Below are 16,024 nucleotides of genomic sequence, written 5' to 3' on the forward strand. Positions count from 1 at the left end.
TCTGTCTGACCATTGATTCCAGAATGTTGCATTTTCTGGCATGGTTTCAAATGCATCAAATAAAATAAGTTTAATAACAAAGTTGCATTTTTTGTCCTAATGAAATTCACAATTGACAGTAAAGAATTGATTTTGAGTTGGGATGCAGATGATATTAACAGTAACATCTGTAAAAATGTAACACCTAATTTAAGTCAGACTATTCCAACTATTCTTTATCTAGACTGAGTGGGGACTCCTGAACCGATATTATCAGGGTTTTAATTATTGAGGTATAGTCATCTCTTCTACCACACTAATATATTTTAGTTGAAAACGCATTGATTTTGCTACGTATATGCCTCTCTTCCACTAAAATTACCCTGAAAACAGTTGGTTAAAATTAATTGCATAAATGGCTTTTTCAAGTTTGTTCTGATAAAAGCATAATTTGAGGCCACATGGTTTGATCATTAGTATCTAATTACATTCACACATTTTTAACTGTGACTTAATTGTCAAAGTGTCCACTGTCTATCAGCAACGTCAGTTCCAAGATCATTGTTTTGTAAATTAGCCCTCGGTTTTCTGTGTGTAATTGTATTATTTCAAATTACCATTTTCAGCAGTGTTTGCATGCACACAGATAAATGCATTTGTTTTGTGTATAATCATTTTGTATGTTTTCACCCTTATCTCATGTTTATTTTTGCTACTAACTAGATCAATCTTCTCTCAATGATTTGTGTGCTGGCTGTCAAGGCTGTCAAGATGTTTTTTTTAGCAGATATTATACACACTTGCCAGGTTTATACTGTTGTTTGGTTTGCCCAGCTATTACTCCAAGTGAGTTGCTTTGCTAAGATATATCATTCAAGAGTTAACACATACAATCCATCTGTTCTTCTTTAATTGTGGTTGGGGGGTGGTTATACAGGGAGAGATGGTGGAGGTTGATGGGGTAGTACTGGCTAGGTTACACAAGGCAAAGTATAATTTGATAAATGGGAATAACTTGGCTTAAACAAATACTGTAACACTGCAGAAGGATTTTAAGTAATAGTGTCCCCCAAAACGAAAATGCAGTTGTTCCAAATCCAAATGCTGTTGTTGTTTTTTCTTTCTCTAAAACAAAAATAGAAATTGTTTTAAAATCTTTGAAAAAATACAACGCTTTACATGTGTCAGTTCTTAGTGACCATGTATATCATGCTCTAAAAGGACAAAAAAATCACCATAAAATAATTTGTGACTCATTCACTGTACCCAAAGACCCTGAAGCCATACGACAGCTTTGTGTGAGGAACAGGTAGATAAGTTGTTATTCACTGCCTATCCTCCCCTCCGCAAAAGCTTACATCTAGTGTTTACACAATGTAACAAGGTAAAAGGGAAAGGAGGCAGATGGTAGGGTTCTTCCACTCCAGGCGTTCGGCCAGGAGCCCCTCCCCGCTCGCTGTCGGTGGTCCACTCTTGACCCCGCCACAATTTAGCGGCCGGTAGGGGTGTCCTCCGACCCTGGTAGCGGCCCTGATAGCTCCAGGCTGTCAGCTAGGAGCCCATGCTCCCCTCGCGGTCGGTGGTCATTCCCCCGCTCTCAGGCGGCCGGGCACCTCCGTCCCCAGGTGGATGGTCACAGCTGCTCCGTTGGGGTAGATGGTAGTGGCGAAGTCTCTACTACGGCGCATCCCTCCTCCTCCCCGGGTTGCGGCACCAGTGTAACAAGGTAAAAGGGAAAGGAGGAGGCGAGAACAGGCTTGACGATATATTTAATGGTTTACTTAAACAAAAACACAAACACAAACACATACAAGGCAGCTGGCTGTAGTTCTCTCTCTTTCGAACTGCCGCCTCCGGTCACCTTTGTCCCCCTCGGGCTTGATCAGCCTGATTAGGGTCCGGGTGTGCAGCATCACGGCCCTGCACTCCACTGTGTCACACACAACATGATCACACAGGCAATTGACATGTCACTACCAAATGTTCTGGTACTTTTAAATTGACCACAATCTCTCATTAGACATTTTTGCATCAATTAAAAGGTGTTTACCTTTCCCTCTGGCGCTAATGATTGCATATTGTGCGAGCAACCTCTGAGACACGGTTTCCGGTCCCATGGAAACCAGGAAGTAATTGAGTTTGATAACCACTCTGTACAATTGTAGAGAGCAGAATATCATCTCAGAATGCACAACACGTCGAACCTTTAGGTGGATGTGATTCAACAGCAGAAGACCCCCCCACCCCCCACCCCTTATGTTCCTAATAAAGTGCTTGGTTAGTGTACAAACATTGCCTCTAATCATTTAAAAAGCTTACTAGAATACTGACTTGCTATTTTTCTTCTTTATATTCAACTGCATTTATATATGTCGTTGTGAACTTAACAGGCTAGTGCATTATACTAATTTAGGACTTTTTCTGGATTTATTTGTTGCAAATGTCATCAAAGTGTAGGCAACCCTTTCATCCCTTCTCTTTTATCGCACATCAGTTGATGTAGAGAAGCCAGAAATCATGTGAGCAGACTCTCATGCCAGACTGCATAGAGGAGTGCTGGTGTTAGTAGTAGCAATTGACTTTCTCACTTCCCATCACTTGCATTCTAACTGTGCACTTATAGCATGGGTGGTTATCTGCCTGCACAGTATTTACTTGCTCTCAGAGCTAAGATAGCTCTTGCAGTCTTTGGCTAGAAAAATATTATATGCAAATACTTAGGCAATGCATTTCAATTTCTTTGTACAACTATACATACTTAAAACTGATGTGTGTGTGTGTTTTTATTAGGGCTGTCAATCGCAAAAAACAGTTTAGCGAATTAATAACATGGTGTCCCGATAAATTAATTGTGATTAATCGCATATACAAATATTTGCTGAGAAAGGCCCTCATATATATATATATATATATATATATATATATATATATATTCAGATAATTAAAATGCTTTACATTCCTGTAGCAGAAGAGTTAATCATTGATAAGACAATACAAAAAGCGGCTTTAGAATACAATGTATTGTTTACTACCATATTATTGATCATAAGTCAATCATTGGCATACATTTCACAGCAATCCATTTAACAAGTGAATTTGTCAGTTGGAGATTTATTATGAAGGCTTGTTTAAGGTACCATCAATTTACACCTACGTCAGACATCTCGGGTGTGTTGCGTCATAAACATAAAATGTTTAGGTCACTGTGTCAAGTTAAATATAGTTTAATACTCAATCTTTAAACACATCTTGAGATCCCTTAGATCGCATTTGCGCGCCTTCGACTGTTTGCACACAAGAACGTAACGCATGTTTTTGTTGTTCTGCCTACTGAAGTGTTTTCTTCACTGTATAAACTACACGTTGCTCATACAGCTGAAATTTCCCTTACTGCCCTCTGGAGTAAACAGGTGGTACTACAACTTGCATTTCTATGGAATCTTCCTTATTATGGTCTGTGGGCAGTTTTTGTAAAATGAATCTCTCTGAATTAACACGTTAAATCGACAGCCCTAGTTTTTATGTTAAATTATTTGATCATATCCCAGCATACTATGCAGAGCAACCCATAAGTAAATAATTCAAAGGTGTAGCTGAAACGCAAGCAGTTCCGCAAAGTTATACAGTACACACAACTAACTGCATCACAGTCATTAAATCAGCCATTTAGGAAGTATTAGCTGGCTAGTAGCTGCATAGCCTTGCTGTCATATAAACCAGTAATGAGGGTAGGTAGCCGGTAGCTTGCACCTAGCGATCCGGCAAACATGATATTGTTGTGTACCAAACAGTACTGACAATGCAATACAGCTATCGATTGAACACAATAGCAACTTCGACATCAACACCATTACTGTTTATTTATGCACTATTTAGGTAAACATTTTTTCCATGATCCATAGCACATCTGCATATTTTTACAAAGGCAAGAAATTATTTCTTCTTCTTGTGATATTGCCAGTTGGCAATCCATCTTATGGTTTAATTCAAATTATGGCTCTTACAAATGGTATGAAATGTATATAATGGTAAATGTCATAAAGGGCAATATTGAACGATATGTATATACATTTTGTGATAATATTTTTGCCCATATCGCTCCATCTTAGTGGATCCTTATTTTCACCACACAATAATGGTAAGACATAATTTTTCTTTCATTTTTGATTATTGGTACACCTAAATTACTAAGATATAAATAATATTTTATCTTAAAATTAAGCCATCGCTAGATTAATATGCACGCAGTTTATATACACATAGTTTTGATTGTATTTATCTAAAATTAAGGTTCTGTTCCAAAATATAGCTGCTCCAAAACAAAAACAGCTGCCTTGCTGCCCGTTTTCTATGGCAGCATCCTAACTGAAAAGAAGCATCATAATAGACTGATTTGTAATGCTATAAAAAGGTGTCAGCTCTACGCCTCATTCAAATAGTTCTTTATCGCAGTTCGTGTGTGGTCACATCCGGCTCCGAATAGTAGCGTAATGTAACATCCGGCCATATCAGTTTGTGGATGATTGCCATTTTTTATTTTTTTTTTAAATACATTAAACTAACATATATGGACTAGGAAGTAAACATCAACCTTTTAAATAGTTTTTGGCTTAAACGCAGCACTTCACCATCCATGTCATCTTCCACTTTAATGTATAATAGTTGTCCCAATTCAGGATTAATGTGCTCAATGCAAGTACATCGACTTATTCTGTGAATTTTTTGTAGGGATTCTTGAGGAATTGTGCATGCATCTGACATAATCAGTTCAAACGGGATAGACAGTCCCACAATTTCACAGTTAACAGCAGCACTCTTTCTGTAGCCCCAGACTCTTTTCTCTCTCACGTGATACCGTCAGTTGGCTGAGTGCCATGCAGTGACACGATCAGAGATGTTGTATATAAAATTAATGTAGCACAGAGCAGAGACTTCTTGCTGGACTCATGCGTACTTTAGCTCTTATGAATCGCCAAACACAAGATGAAATTTCTGTAATTTCAATGGCAGAATAACGCTGTCTATGTATCTTCAATTCTCTCAGTCTCATTTGAAGCCCTGCCCACTGATAGATACTTACACGTTGCACACATGGAAATTTACATATAGCGATATACACGATATAGCAAAATCTCTATCGATTGACACTTTATATGTATTTATATGTCTAAGCATTTATTATATAAAAACAATTCTGTATTCAATTCTTATAGGAATAATACTAATTATATGAAATAATGACAATGAATCAATAACTAAAAATGTCCCATTAAGTTTAATTGCACCTATGGGTTATCAGTCTGTCTTCAGTTTGACTTTAAGCTTAATTTTTATAGGGCTATTTATCTTAATATAGAGAATAATTGTTAGCTTGTGCTTTTTTAAGTCTTATTGTATAAAAAAAAGCATCCCTAGTCTAAGGCTAAGTAAAAAGAAAGAGAAAATGTTCTCTTCGTAAGAGAAAAGGACCAGCACATCAGTGACTCTGATGCTGACAAGGAGCCAATGACAAGGCAGGGCGAGAGAGTCTGATGACAGCCTATTACTGCAAGTATGGTAAAAACAGAGGCTGAAGTAAAGACCTGGAGAAGAGAGGTGGTGTTGTAGACATACGAGTAAAAAAGGGTGTTCAGTCTACAGATTAATTGATGGGTTGTGTGGCTGTTGTTTGTTTTGTTGAAGGGTTGCTTGTAATAAATAAACCTCTAGGTGTGTGGAATAGTTCTTATTAAACATCAAACAGCCGTAGAAGTACTGTTGGCATCATTGTATATTTCTCTATTTCTCTTTAAAAATTAGCAACACACACACTGTCTTGTTTACTTTAGGAAAGTCATTCTGTCTCTGAGAGAAAACTTAAATGAAGACTAGTAACAACACCCAAAACGTACACTTTTCCTTAAACATTCATATTCAATTTTAACCTAAAATATTCATATTGATAAAATAAAAAAGTCAATGGACACTTTGTGTCAACTACACAAATACATTAAAGCTGTCTAAAGTTTATTCTTGCAATCACTTTAACTGTTACCTTAAACTCTTGCGCCTCCCTGAGGGAAAAAGTAAATTATATGGCACAGTTAAATACAGATATTACGTCTTTAACTCTCTAGGGACCGACAATATATAAAGAGGACTTCAGTGATCATGACTGTGTGCAGCTTTTATAATTGCGTGCAGGACCACGGACAGCTCACACATCACTGTTGTTTGCAGGATTACTGGGTTGTTTTTGTTGTTGAGTGATCCAGCATATCCTCATGCACAGGCTTTTAGTGACTGCTAGACAGCACGTTAGTTAAAAAAAATTGCTTTTATGGGTAAATAACAGATCTGTGTCTCGTTTTGCCTATTTTGCATTTAATTATTCTTGACTGTAAGTCATGTAAATGCAGCTGTATCACTTTCATATTGCACTTCAGAAATCTGTGTTCACCATTACTAGTTTTCTGCTTAAACACAACTATGCACACCGTCATATGCTGCTTCCATTCCTACTATTTGAATATTGTTATTAATCCTTGATCACTTGGGAGCATGTTGAAGGCTGATGTCAATTTGTAGAATTATATAGTGATTTTTGCATTTTTGGAGATTGACACCAGAGGCTTATGTATAAATATCATATGTTCATTTTTTTTTATTATTAGAATGTAATGTTAGAAAGGATTATTCAAGATTTACACAAACGAAAATGTTAACATAACAATGAACACATTTAACTGTGTGATAAACAGATATTTTAAGGTAGCTACAAATATTATGCTGTTAAATCTCAATCTAACTTTTCTAAACTGCTTAACTAACCTAACCTCACTTCCATCAAACATTATAGAGTTGTGTGAGGGTGGGGTTTATGAAGTGCAATCTGCTGTCACGTTACAATTGAGTTGTATTGTGGGATATGGAGCTGACTGAAGCGTACATCAGAGTAGGCTCGCTCCCTCTGTCAAAATCGAGGGGTTGAGGGTCTGTCAACAGAAACTTCCAAAATGGTGCCAGACAGGGCCGGCCCAAGCCTTTATGGGGCCCTAAGCAGAATTTGATTTGGGGGCCCCTCGGTGCCGCCAATATGATTGAATATTGTCAATGTTTGATTATTCACACACTATAAATCTAACACACCCCTTATCAATTGTATTAGTTGTAGCTGTGTTGCTTACAACATACCAATGTCTGCTTGGCATGATTTTACCCTTCTACGGTTTTAAATGTAACAGTAGCACACCTATATTTACCCAATCCTGTTGATCCTCTGTTACCAGTTTTGTGGACTTCCTAGAGAACAATTTGAAGCAGAAGCTGTAGACAGTATCATTTCTTTTTGAATAAGTGAGCAGCTCCACTTACATTTTTCCCCATTAATTAACTTAGTAGTGGAAGCTTCGGCCATCAGGTTTTTCAGGGAATGTGAAGTTTTCCTTTTTAGGCAGTGGCCCTCTGCTTACCAGATCAGTCCTTTCTGAGTCCGACACATCAGTGGATGCACGTGCTGGGAAGTGCTCCTTGCATGCAGAGGATGGACCTGATGAAAGATGAAAATAATAATAAAAGCTAGCCATGTTAGATGTCATATTAGAAGGTAATGCAACTGTCTGTCAAAAACAAAGGCATGGCTTATCCATATAAATATAATGATCTGGGATTGTTGAAAAATCATCATCAGCTGTAGCACTGGAACTTGGCGTTGGTTGTGCCCCACGTCCAAAATATTTCAACAGTGCTGCTAGGGAAGTTTCATAAGAGTATTTGACAGAATATTTGACAAAATGTGTTATTTTCTCAACACAAATTATTATGCACAGCAGCAAGGCATCTGTACACCTAAACAACAACTCTTAATCTATAACTAGCTAACTGAGGCATAATGATATTGGAATATAATAGCAAAGACCCCAAAATGGTAGACTAATGTAAATAATGTTAAGTTGTTATCAGTACAAAGTTTATGGAACAGAAGCTTATTTTTATTACAAAAATATATACCCAGGAAAGTTATTTTTACACAGAAGACAAAAACTTTAATCTAAAACTTGCTAAGTAATATGTTGTACTAATAATATATTAAGATATCAAGGCTATTTACGGATGATTAATCAAACTTTCCTAAAAAAGAAGATATGCTACATAGGCTATGTTAACTAACTAGCCAGCTAATGTTAGCTCGTAACTTAGCCTAGCTACTTAACATACCTTTATCGTGCTGATTTTCTCTTCCTCTGTTTTCTTCTTTTTCCTTTTCTTTGCACGAGAGGATGTGTCCTTTTTTGTGACATTGCTGTTTTGCTGTCTGAATGTGCTTGCATCCTGCAGTCCGTTAACATAATATTGCATTTAATATTGCGTTTTTGTATAATTACCATTGTCCATTGACATTATAATCACAAATCATGTGCTCTTGGGGGGCCCCCTGGTGGCCACCGGGGCCCTAAGTAGCCGCTTAGTTCGCTTATGCCTTGGGCCAGCTATGGTGCCAGAGATTCCCCCAAGGGGAAGTGTTTAGGGGACTTAGCGAGTGGATGTTAAAAGTGAAGCCGAACACAAGCTTGTTCTCATTGAATTATTGTCTTGTGAATTTGTTATCATTCTGTTCTGTAATTGGTTCCTGTTTAATACTCTTGTTATCTTATAATTAGTTTAGTCTTGTCATTAGTTTTCTTTGTCATGTGTTTCCCTTGTCAGTGTATTTAAGCCCTCATGTTTGCTATAGTCCCTTGTCGAGTATTGTTGGTTGTAACTCTGTTTCCATGTCCAGTCCCCTGTTCCTCTCTTCAGTCTGCCAGAATGTTACAACAGTAAAAAAAAAAAAAGTTAAATAATGAACTGGTAGTTACCTTAACATATACATTAATATTGATAATATACATTATAATTTTATGAATGATTTAAGAATATCTAGGTTACTATTGGTTACTTTCCCTGATGGAGGGAACGAAACGTTGTGTCCTCCCGGCCACGACACTGAACCGAGCCACTGTTATTGCCGAACCTCATTCTCAGCTCCTCAGGGCAAAAACCTGAATGGACAGACGCATTTCCCTCCCTTTAATCCCGGATGTCCTGGGGAGGGACATGCAAATTCTGTCTGCCAATTTCTCATTGGCCTTTTCTCAATTTCAGAGATGAGCGAGGCTCTCAAGAGAGACCCCTAGTGTCGCTTCTTCGACACAACGTCGAAGTGAGCGACAGACAGGGAATGTTATTTCTATAGTAAAAACATTTTTTTTATTTGTGCTTTACAAATGTTTGTTTTTGAAAATTAACTTGTCAAATCATATAATTTAATTCATATTACTTTCTTCTGCAGAACACAAAAAATATTTTTAGAAGAATATTTCTGCTCTGTACAGTAAGGTCAATACAATGCAAGTGAATTGTAACCAGATCTTTCAAGCTCCAAAAAGCACATAACGGCAGCATAAAAGTAATCCATATGAATCCAGTGGTAAAATACATATCTTCAGAATCGATATGATAGGTGTGGGTAAGAAACAGATCAATATTTAAATTCTTTTTTACAAAAACTATCCGCTTTCACATTCCTTTTCTGTTGTTTTTGGTGATTTGCATTCTTTGTCCATATTGCCACCTACTGGTTGGAGCTGGCCAATACATTAGTTTACACCAACAAAACTAATTTTAAGGGTTACTTCGATCAGATAGAAATAGTTTCTTGAGGTAACAATTCCAGGTTGCACTTTTTACATTGTATAGGGAGTTTTCCTTACCACTGTTGTGTTTGCCTTGCTCATTTGGGGAGTTTGTAAGACACTTTCTTTCTAAAGCTGCTTTGGAACAAAATGTATTGTGAAAAGGCTTTAGAAGTAAATTTATTTGATTTGATTTAAACAATGACATAAACATGTTAATTCGTTGGGTCACTAGATTTTAACTATTCGTAACGTCATGTAGATATACACTCACTGAGCACTTCATTAGGAACACTTGTGCACCTGCTTATTCATGTGATTATCTAATAAGCCAATTGTGTGGCAACAGTGCAATGCATAAAATCATGCATAAATGGGTCAGGAGCTTCAGTTAAAGTTCATATCAATCATCAGAATGGGGGAAAAATGTGATCTCAGTGATTTTGACCATGGCATAATTTTTGATGCCAGACGGGCTGGTTTGATTATTTCTGTAACTGCAGATCTCCTGGGATTTTCATGCACAAAAGACTCAATAGTGTGTCAAAAACTAAAAACATGCAGTGAGTGGCAGTTCTGTGAGTTGAAATGCCTTGTTGATAAGAAAGGTCAACGGAGAATGGCCAGACTGGTTCAAGACTCATGAGCAGAATAGCATCTCAGAATGCACAGCACCTCGAACCTTGAGGTGGATGGGCTGCAAAAGCATAAGACCACATCATGCACTTTATTAGGATTATAATGTTCCTAATTAAGTGCTTGATGAGTGTAAATTACAGTGACAAGGAATAGAAGAAATATCATTTCAGACATCTGCTGTTTTGAACATCAAACAAGAAATAATGATGGTGTGATCTAGGTGAGGAAGAGAGAGAGATTTGGTTAATTAGTCACTCGTCCCTGGCACTCACCTTCAAAACAAATCAATTTGATTATGCAAAATGATGCCAATTAAGTGCCACTTCAGAGTGTGTGTATTTGTGCTTGTGTCCGTGAGCTTACTGTGGTCTGCATGGCCATGACACTTTACAGATGACAACTGTCACCCACCAGGACAGGAAATGGCATGCAGGAACAAAGGAACAGGGCAAGAGAACAGGGTTGAGTAATTAGCTATAGGACTATCGGTTGACGGATGAGGGAAGCTACTTCATTGTCATGCACACATTCTTTTTCCCTTTTGCTCTGGGAAAAATAGGACATTTCAACCCTAGGCACTGCATTGAAATAGTCCTGTCTGAATGAGAGGCAGATGAGCAAAAGAGCTCTCTTTAAATGTGATAAAGGGCTTCCCGCTTGTAGATAAAAATTGGGCAGGCACTGGCTGCATGGAAGATAATTGTAATGTACTTTTCTCCACAACTTCATTTCAACCATTCATCTATAGGTGTTTTTTTTTTTTGCAAATATCATAACTGCATTTATCATTTTATTAATTTAGTTGCTAAGACTTTACAGTTAGGCTGTATATACAGCAGGTAATACCAGTGGCATGCACAGACTTCTGCAGAGGCAGGGGCAGAAGGCAAAAAAAAAGGCATTTTTATATACAGTATATATACACATGTATTACCATGTTATTACCATGGTTACACCACAGTGCTTTTTCTTGTCTCATTCAAATTCTCTTCAATCTTCCTCATCTCTGTTCCCTCAATTCAACCTGTCATCATCATCCTCTTTATAGAACTGACACTTTCTGTAGTATTTTCTCTTAATATTATGGTTCTGAATGAATAAATATGAATTTATTGTCACTAGGCCTCTGTTATTATATCTATTAACTGAATTAAAGGGATTGTTCTCCCAAAAAGGAAAATTCTCTCATCATTTACTCACCCTCATGCCATCCCCAATGTGTATGACTTTCTTTCTTCTACTGAACACAATTAATACATTTTTGCCAGAATTTTGAAGCTGAAACAGCACATATAGGCAGCATAAAATAATCCATGTGTTAGATATGTCTTCAGAAGTGATATGATATGTGTGGGTGAGAAACAGGTCAATATTTAAGTAATATTTTTCTATAACTTTCCACTTTCACATTATTTTTTGTTTTAGGCATTTTGCATTCTTCATACATATCGCCACTTATTGCACAGGGAGAATTTATAGTTAAAAAGGACATAAATATTGATCCGTTTCTCACCCACCCCATCATATCACTTCTGAAGATGTAGATTTAACCAATGGAGTCCTATGGATTACTTTTATGTTGCCTTTATGTGCTTTTTGGAGCTTCAAAATGTTGGTAGCTATTCACTTGCGTTGTATGGACCTGCAGAGCTGAGATATTCTTCTAAAAATCTTTTTGTGTTCTGCTGAAGAAAGAAAGTCATACACATCTGGATACCATGAGGGTGAGTAAATGATGAGAGAATTTCCATTGTTGTGTGAACTATCCCTTTAAATAAAATAAAAATGTAGGTTCATAAATGTCCACGATACATATATTTTAAGGTCAGGACCTGGGTTCAACCCGTGGGAGACAATTTCAGCAAGAGGATGAGAAAGAAAGGAGTGAGATAAAAAGAGTGTTAGGGCATGAGAATTTGCAAGGAAAGGGGCAAAGAAATGTAGAGTTGTAAGGGACAGTGGGAACAGGACTAGATGGAGTAGGGGAGATAAATTTAATGGGAGAGAGAGAGAGAGAGAGAGAGAGAGAGAGATCAGCTATCTGACGTAGACCTCTTTGATCAAATACAGATGTTTCCCACTCCTTATTTGAAGAGGTCAATAATTCAAATCTCTGGGCACGGTTGTTGTCTGAACTGCGGTTTCCTCTGTGCCATTTTTCGTATTGACGAGATGGAAAATTAAGGTTATGGTACTTAGAAGTTAAAATATTTGGAGGAGGGTTTCTTATTTGTGGCTGGGATTTTCAAGTATTCATGTCAGAGGCTAGAGTTATGATAAAAATTAGAAAAGTCAGTTAATGGAGTTAAAACTGTCAATGGAAAATAAATCTGTACTTTGTAGCACAGATGGTAGAATATAGAAAAGGTTTGATTGCATTTGTGAGTAAAATCATTAAATAAATCTGTCAATTGAACTAATGCTCAGGTTTATTTTACCTCTCTAAATGACTGTCAAAATATTTTTTTCTTTTAACAGGTTTGTCCTGGTTTTTGGCTGCTTAGTGCTGTCTGTCTTCTCCACCATTCCAGATCACCAGGAAATCGCCTCTCAAAGTCTTTTCATCCTGGTAAGATCTGAACCACAGTACAAAACAAAATGTCCACCACTTGTAAAATATTACAACAGTCTTGTGCCAAAATATTTTGAGATAATATAGTTATTAAAATCTATCTAAATAAACACATTCAAGTTTTTGACATCCAAGTATTCTAAATATAACAGTCAAGCTGATATTGTCGTATATTGGAGGTTTTAAGGGAATACATTTGAAAGTAATGTAGATTTTTCTCAAATTTGAGAAAATAAACTTTTTGTTACTCTTTTTTTTTTCTCTCTCTGACATTTTCTGTGGACCCCCTAGCACCCCTGAGCCCCAGTTCTAGTTTGAAAACTAAAAATATTAAGATTTAAAGTAAGATAATGTTCAGGTTAGCCCATTTCACTCACAGTGGTGTATCTTTTCACAGGCAATAAATAGGCAGGGTTGGGGAGTAATGGAATACATGTAAAGGGATTACATATTTAAAATACAAAATATTAGTAACTGTATTCCACTACAGTTACAATTTAAATCACTGGTAATCAGAATACAGTTACATTTAAAAAGTATTTTTATTCCTGAAGAGATTACTTTGTGATTTGTTTCACGTAGTAGGCCATTTAGTTTATTCCATTGAAAAACATTCATCCGTATAAATGATGCGATCAGAAGAAGATGGGGTTGTGTAAACTCTGTGGGGGTTTGAAGCAAGTTTGGAACAGCAGAAATAGTGAAGCCTTGTGAAATTGTCCCATGAACATTTAGCTTTATGCTAAGTTAAAATGCTGTTTCTAGGCCTTTTACATGCACCCAAGTTACCGGGCACGATTATATATTTTTTTTAATCAAGATTTTCTATCAGACATTCACGTTAGATAAATTTTTTTCTCTACTAAGACTTTTGACATTAGGGCAATGATGTACTGCAAAAATATTATTGTTGAGAATTTATTATTAATTCTTTTTCCCTGTAAAAATATCTGAAAATCCTTAAAACAAGATAGATAGATCTTGTTTTAGAAGCAACACAGTGTAAGATATTTAGGCTTTTTTTACTGGCTTATTGAACTTGCTGTACTGGCAGATTTATTTTGCTTGTTGTTAACTTAATTAACAAAGCAAGTAACAAAAATCTACCAGTACTGAAGAAGTAATCCAAAGTATTTAGAATACATTACTAACCTTTAGTAATCCAACTAAATATGTTAGAAATGAAAATTTCTAACATATTTAGCAGGTATTCTGTAATCTTTAGAGGAATACATTTTAAAAGTAACCCTCCCAACCCTGTAGGCAATGTTCTCTAGGGTGACTCTTATCACTCATCCTAGGCAGTTTTAAAGGATTGCGCAAGCTCTAAATTTGCCCGCCTCTCATTGATAATGATGAGTTCTGACAGGTGACTTTTTCTAAACAGCTCCATATGCTATACATCCCTCCCCTCTGCTGGGCATCTCCTCCCCTGCTAGAAGCCAAACATAATGGGGCAGGCACCGTACAGTTCAGGCCATGTAATATCATCAAATTCACAAAATAAATGCTAACAAAGGCAATGCAGCTACTCAGTTTATTGAAAGAATAAATATTAATATCAGAGATTTTAACTCCGATGTCCATGATCAAAGACAATTACAAGACAACATTAGAGCTTCTCATCATTTAACTGTATATATATATTTTTTTATTGGCTTGAGCTGCATTGTTGGCTTTATTGAGCATGGTCCTTCTCCTATTCATGATCTAGCTATTTAATAACAAATTCTTAATGCAGTATACCTTATGCAAATCAGCCTTGATGTTAATATGTAGTGTGAGTCTCTAAAAATGTGATAAGTATTATGCCATGACTCATTGTGCATGACTCAAAATTCAAATGAAACCTACACCACTGATCAAGCTAATACAATACGCATTCTTTTTTTTAAGCTTTGTGATTTGTTTGTCAGAATTTGATCCCTGTCTTCAATGCAGCATGCTGGAATATTGTCAATTGTTAATTGATTTTTGCACCCTGACAAAAGCCAGCTACAGGTGAGAGGCTGAAAAAATAGATCAAAGGTTCGTCCCCTGTTAGGACTATTCAGTTACTCTGGTGTTCTCTATTCCTGGAAGCCTGCTGGTTTGTGTACTGGTAATGATGGCTATAGAAATTGACCTGATTTGATTATTGACTCAGCTGACAACAAACATATATGATGATCTGTTGTCTGTGTTCTGGTGCAAACTATTAATGCAGATCATCACGGAAGATCTTTTTTTTTCTGTGATGCTGTGGTCACTTTCATTAAAAATGCAAAGTCATGATATCAGTCAACCTAATAGAAGTCTTTAAAGTGATTATTGACCTCTGTGAATTCCTTTCGGTGGTTAGGCCTAAACGTCAACATCTGCTGCTGTATGTGTGCATGTATGGGTGTGCAAGCATGTGTATGTGTGTTTGTGACAGCGAGAGAGAGAGAGAGAGAGAGAGAGAGAGAGAGAGAGAGAAAGAAATGGTCAGAGAAATGATGTTAGGATTATAGTAAATCATTTCCTTATTATAACTAAATGTCAGTGTTTTTACAAAATTATATACGACTACTTCAGAAATCAGAGCTCATTGCATTGCATCCATAATCAGATTATTTTGCATTTGTGTTTGATAAGCAGACCCAAAGGATGTCTCTGATAGACAAGGATTTCTCAATCTGTGTTCGTAGTAAAAGTGCTGTTGTGCAAGTGTTTTTTCCTTATTGTCTAATTCTAAGATAGCCTGATATACACACTTGACTGAACTTATATTTATCAAGATCTTAAAAAAAAAAACATTTGATCTAAAAACTTATGGTTAAATGGTTTAAATGAGTTTTTAAGGCAAATGTAAATCGTTCCAATGTATGTTCTTTACAAAAATTAAATATTTATATTTATTTAATTAATTAATTGCGACTGAATAGTGAAGGTAAAATTTCTAGCCAAAAAGTCACATACACTGGCACTTCTTCAATATTGTTTATAAAGCATCTAATGTGGATACATCATGTGCAGTAGTTTGTTGAGAGAAAGCCCAGAGTGTAATCTTTGAGTGTATTGAATGTGAAATGTAGTGTTGATGACTTTACCATTGTTCTAAAATGTGAAAAATAGTAATAAATGAGTAGGTGTTATTTTTGTGTACATTTTTTATTGTTTTCACATCCACAGATGTTACAAGTAGACACCCACACAAATT

General features: G+C 36.5%; 1 protein-coding gene across 2 annotated transcripts in view; it reads left to right on the forward strand.

The window, feature by feature from the left end:
* Nucleotides 1-16,024, forward strand: part of kcnq5b (potassium voltage-gated channel, KQT-like subfamily, member 5b) — a 171,777-nt gene that overhangs the window by 101,567 nt on the left and 54,186 nt on the right. For both annotated transcript variants that reach the window (XM_052126036.1, XM_052126035.1), the window contains exon 2: nucleotides 12,750-12,840. In XM_052126036.1, the coding sequence (XP_051981996.1) occupies nucleotides 12,750-12,840 (91 nt within the window). The remainder of the gene's footprint in view (nucleotides 1-12,749; nucleotides 12,841-16,024) is intronic.

The sequence above is a fragment of the Xyrauchen texanus genome, chromosome 5 (assembly GCF_025860055.1).
Source record: "Xyrauchen texanus isolate HMW12.3.18 chromosome 5, RBS_HiC_50CHRs, whole genome shotgun sequence".
Taxonomy (NCBI): domain Eukaryota; kingdom Metazoa; phylum Chordata; class Actinopteri; order Cypriniformes; family Catostomidae; genus Xyrauchen; species Xyrauchen texanus.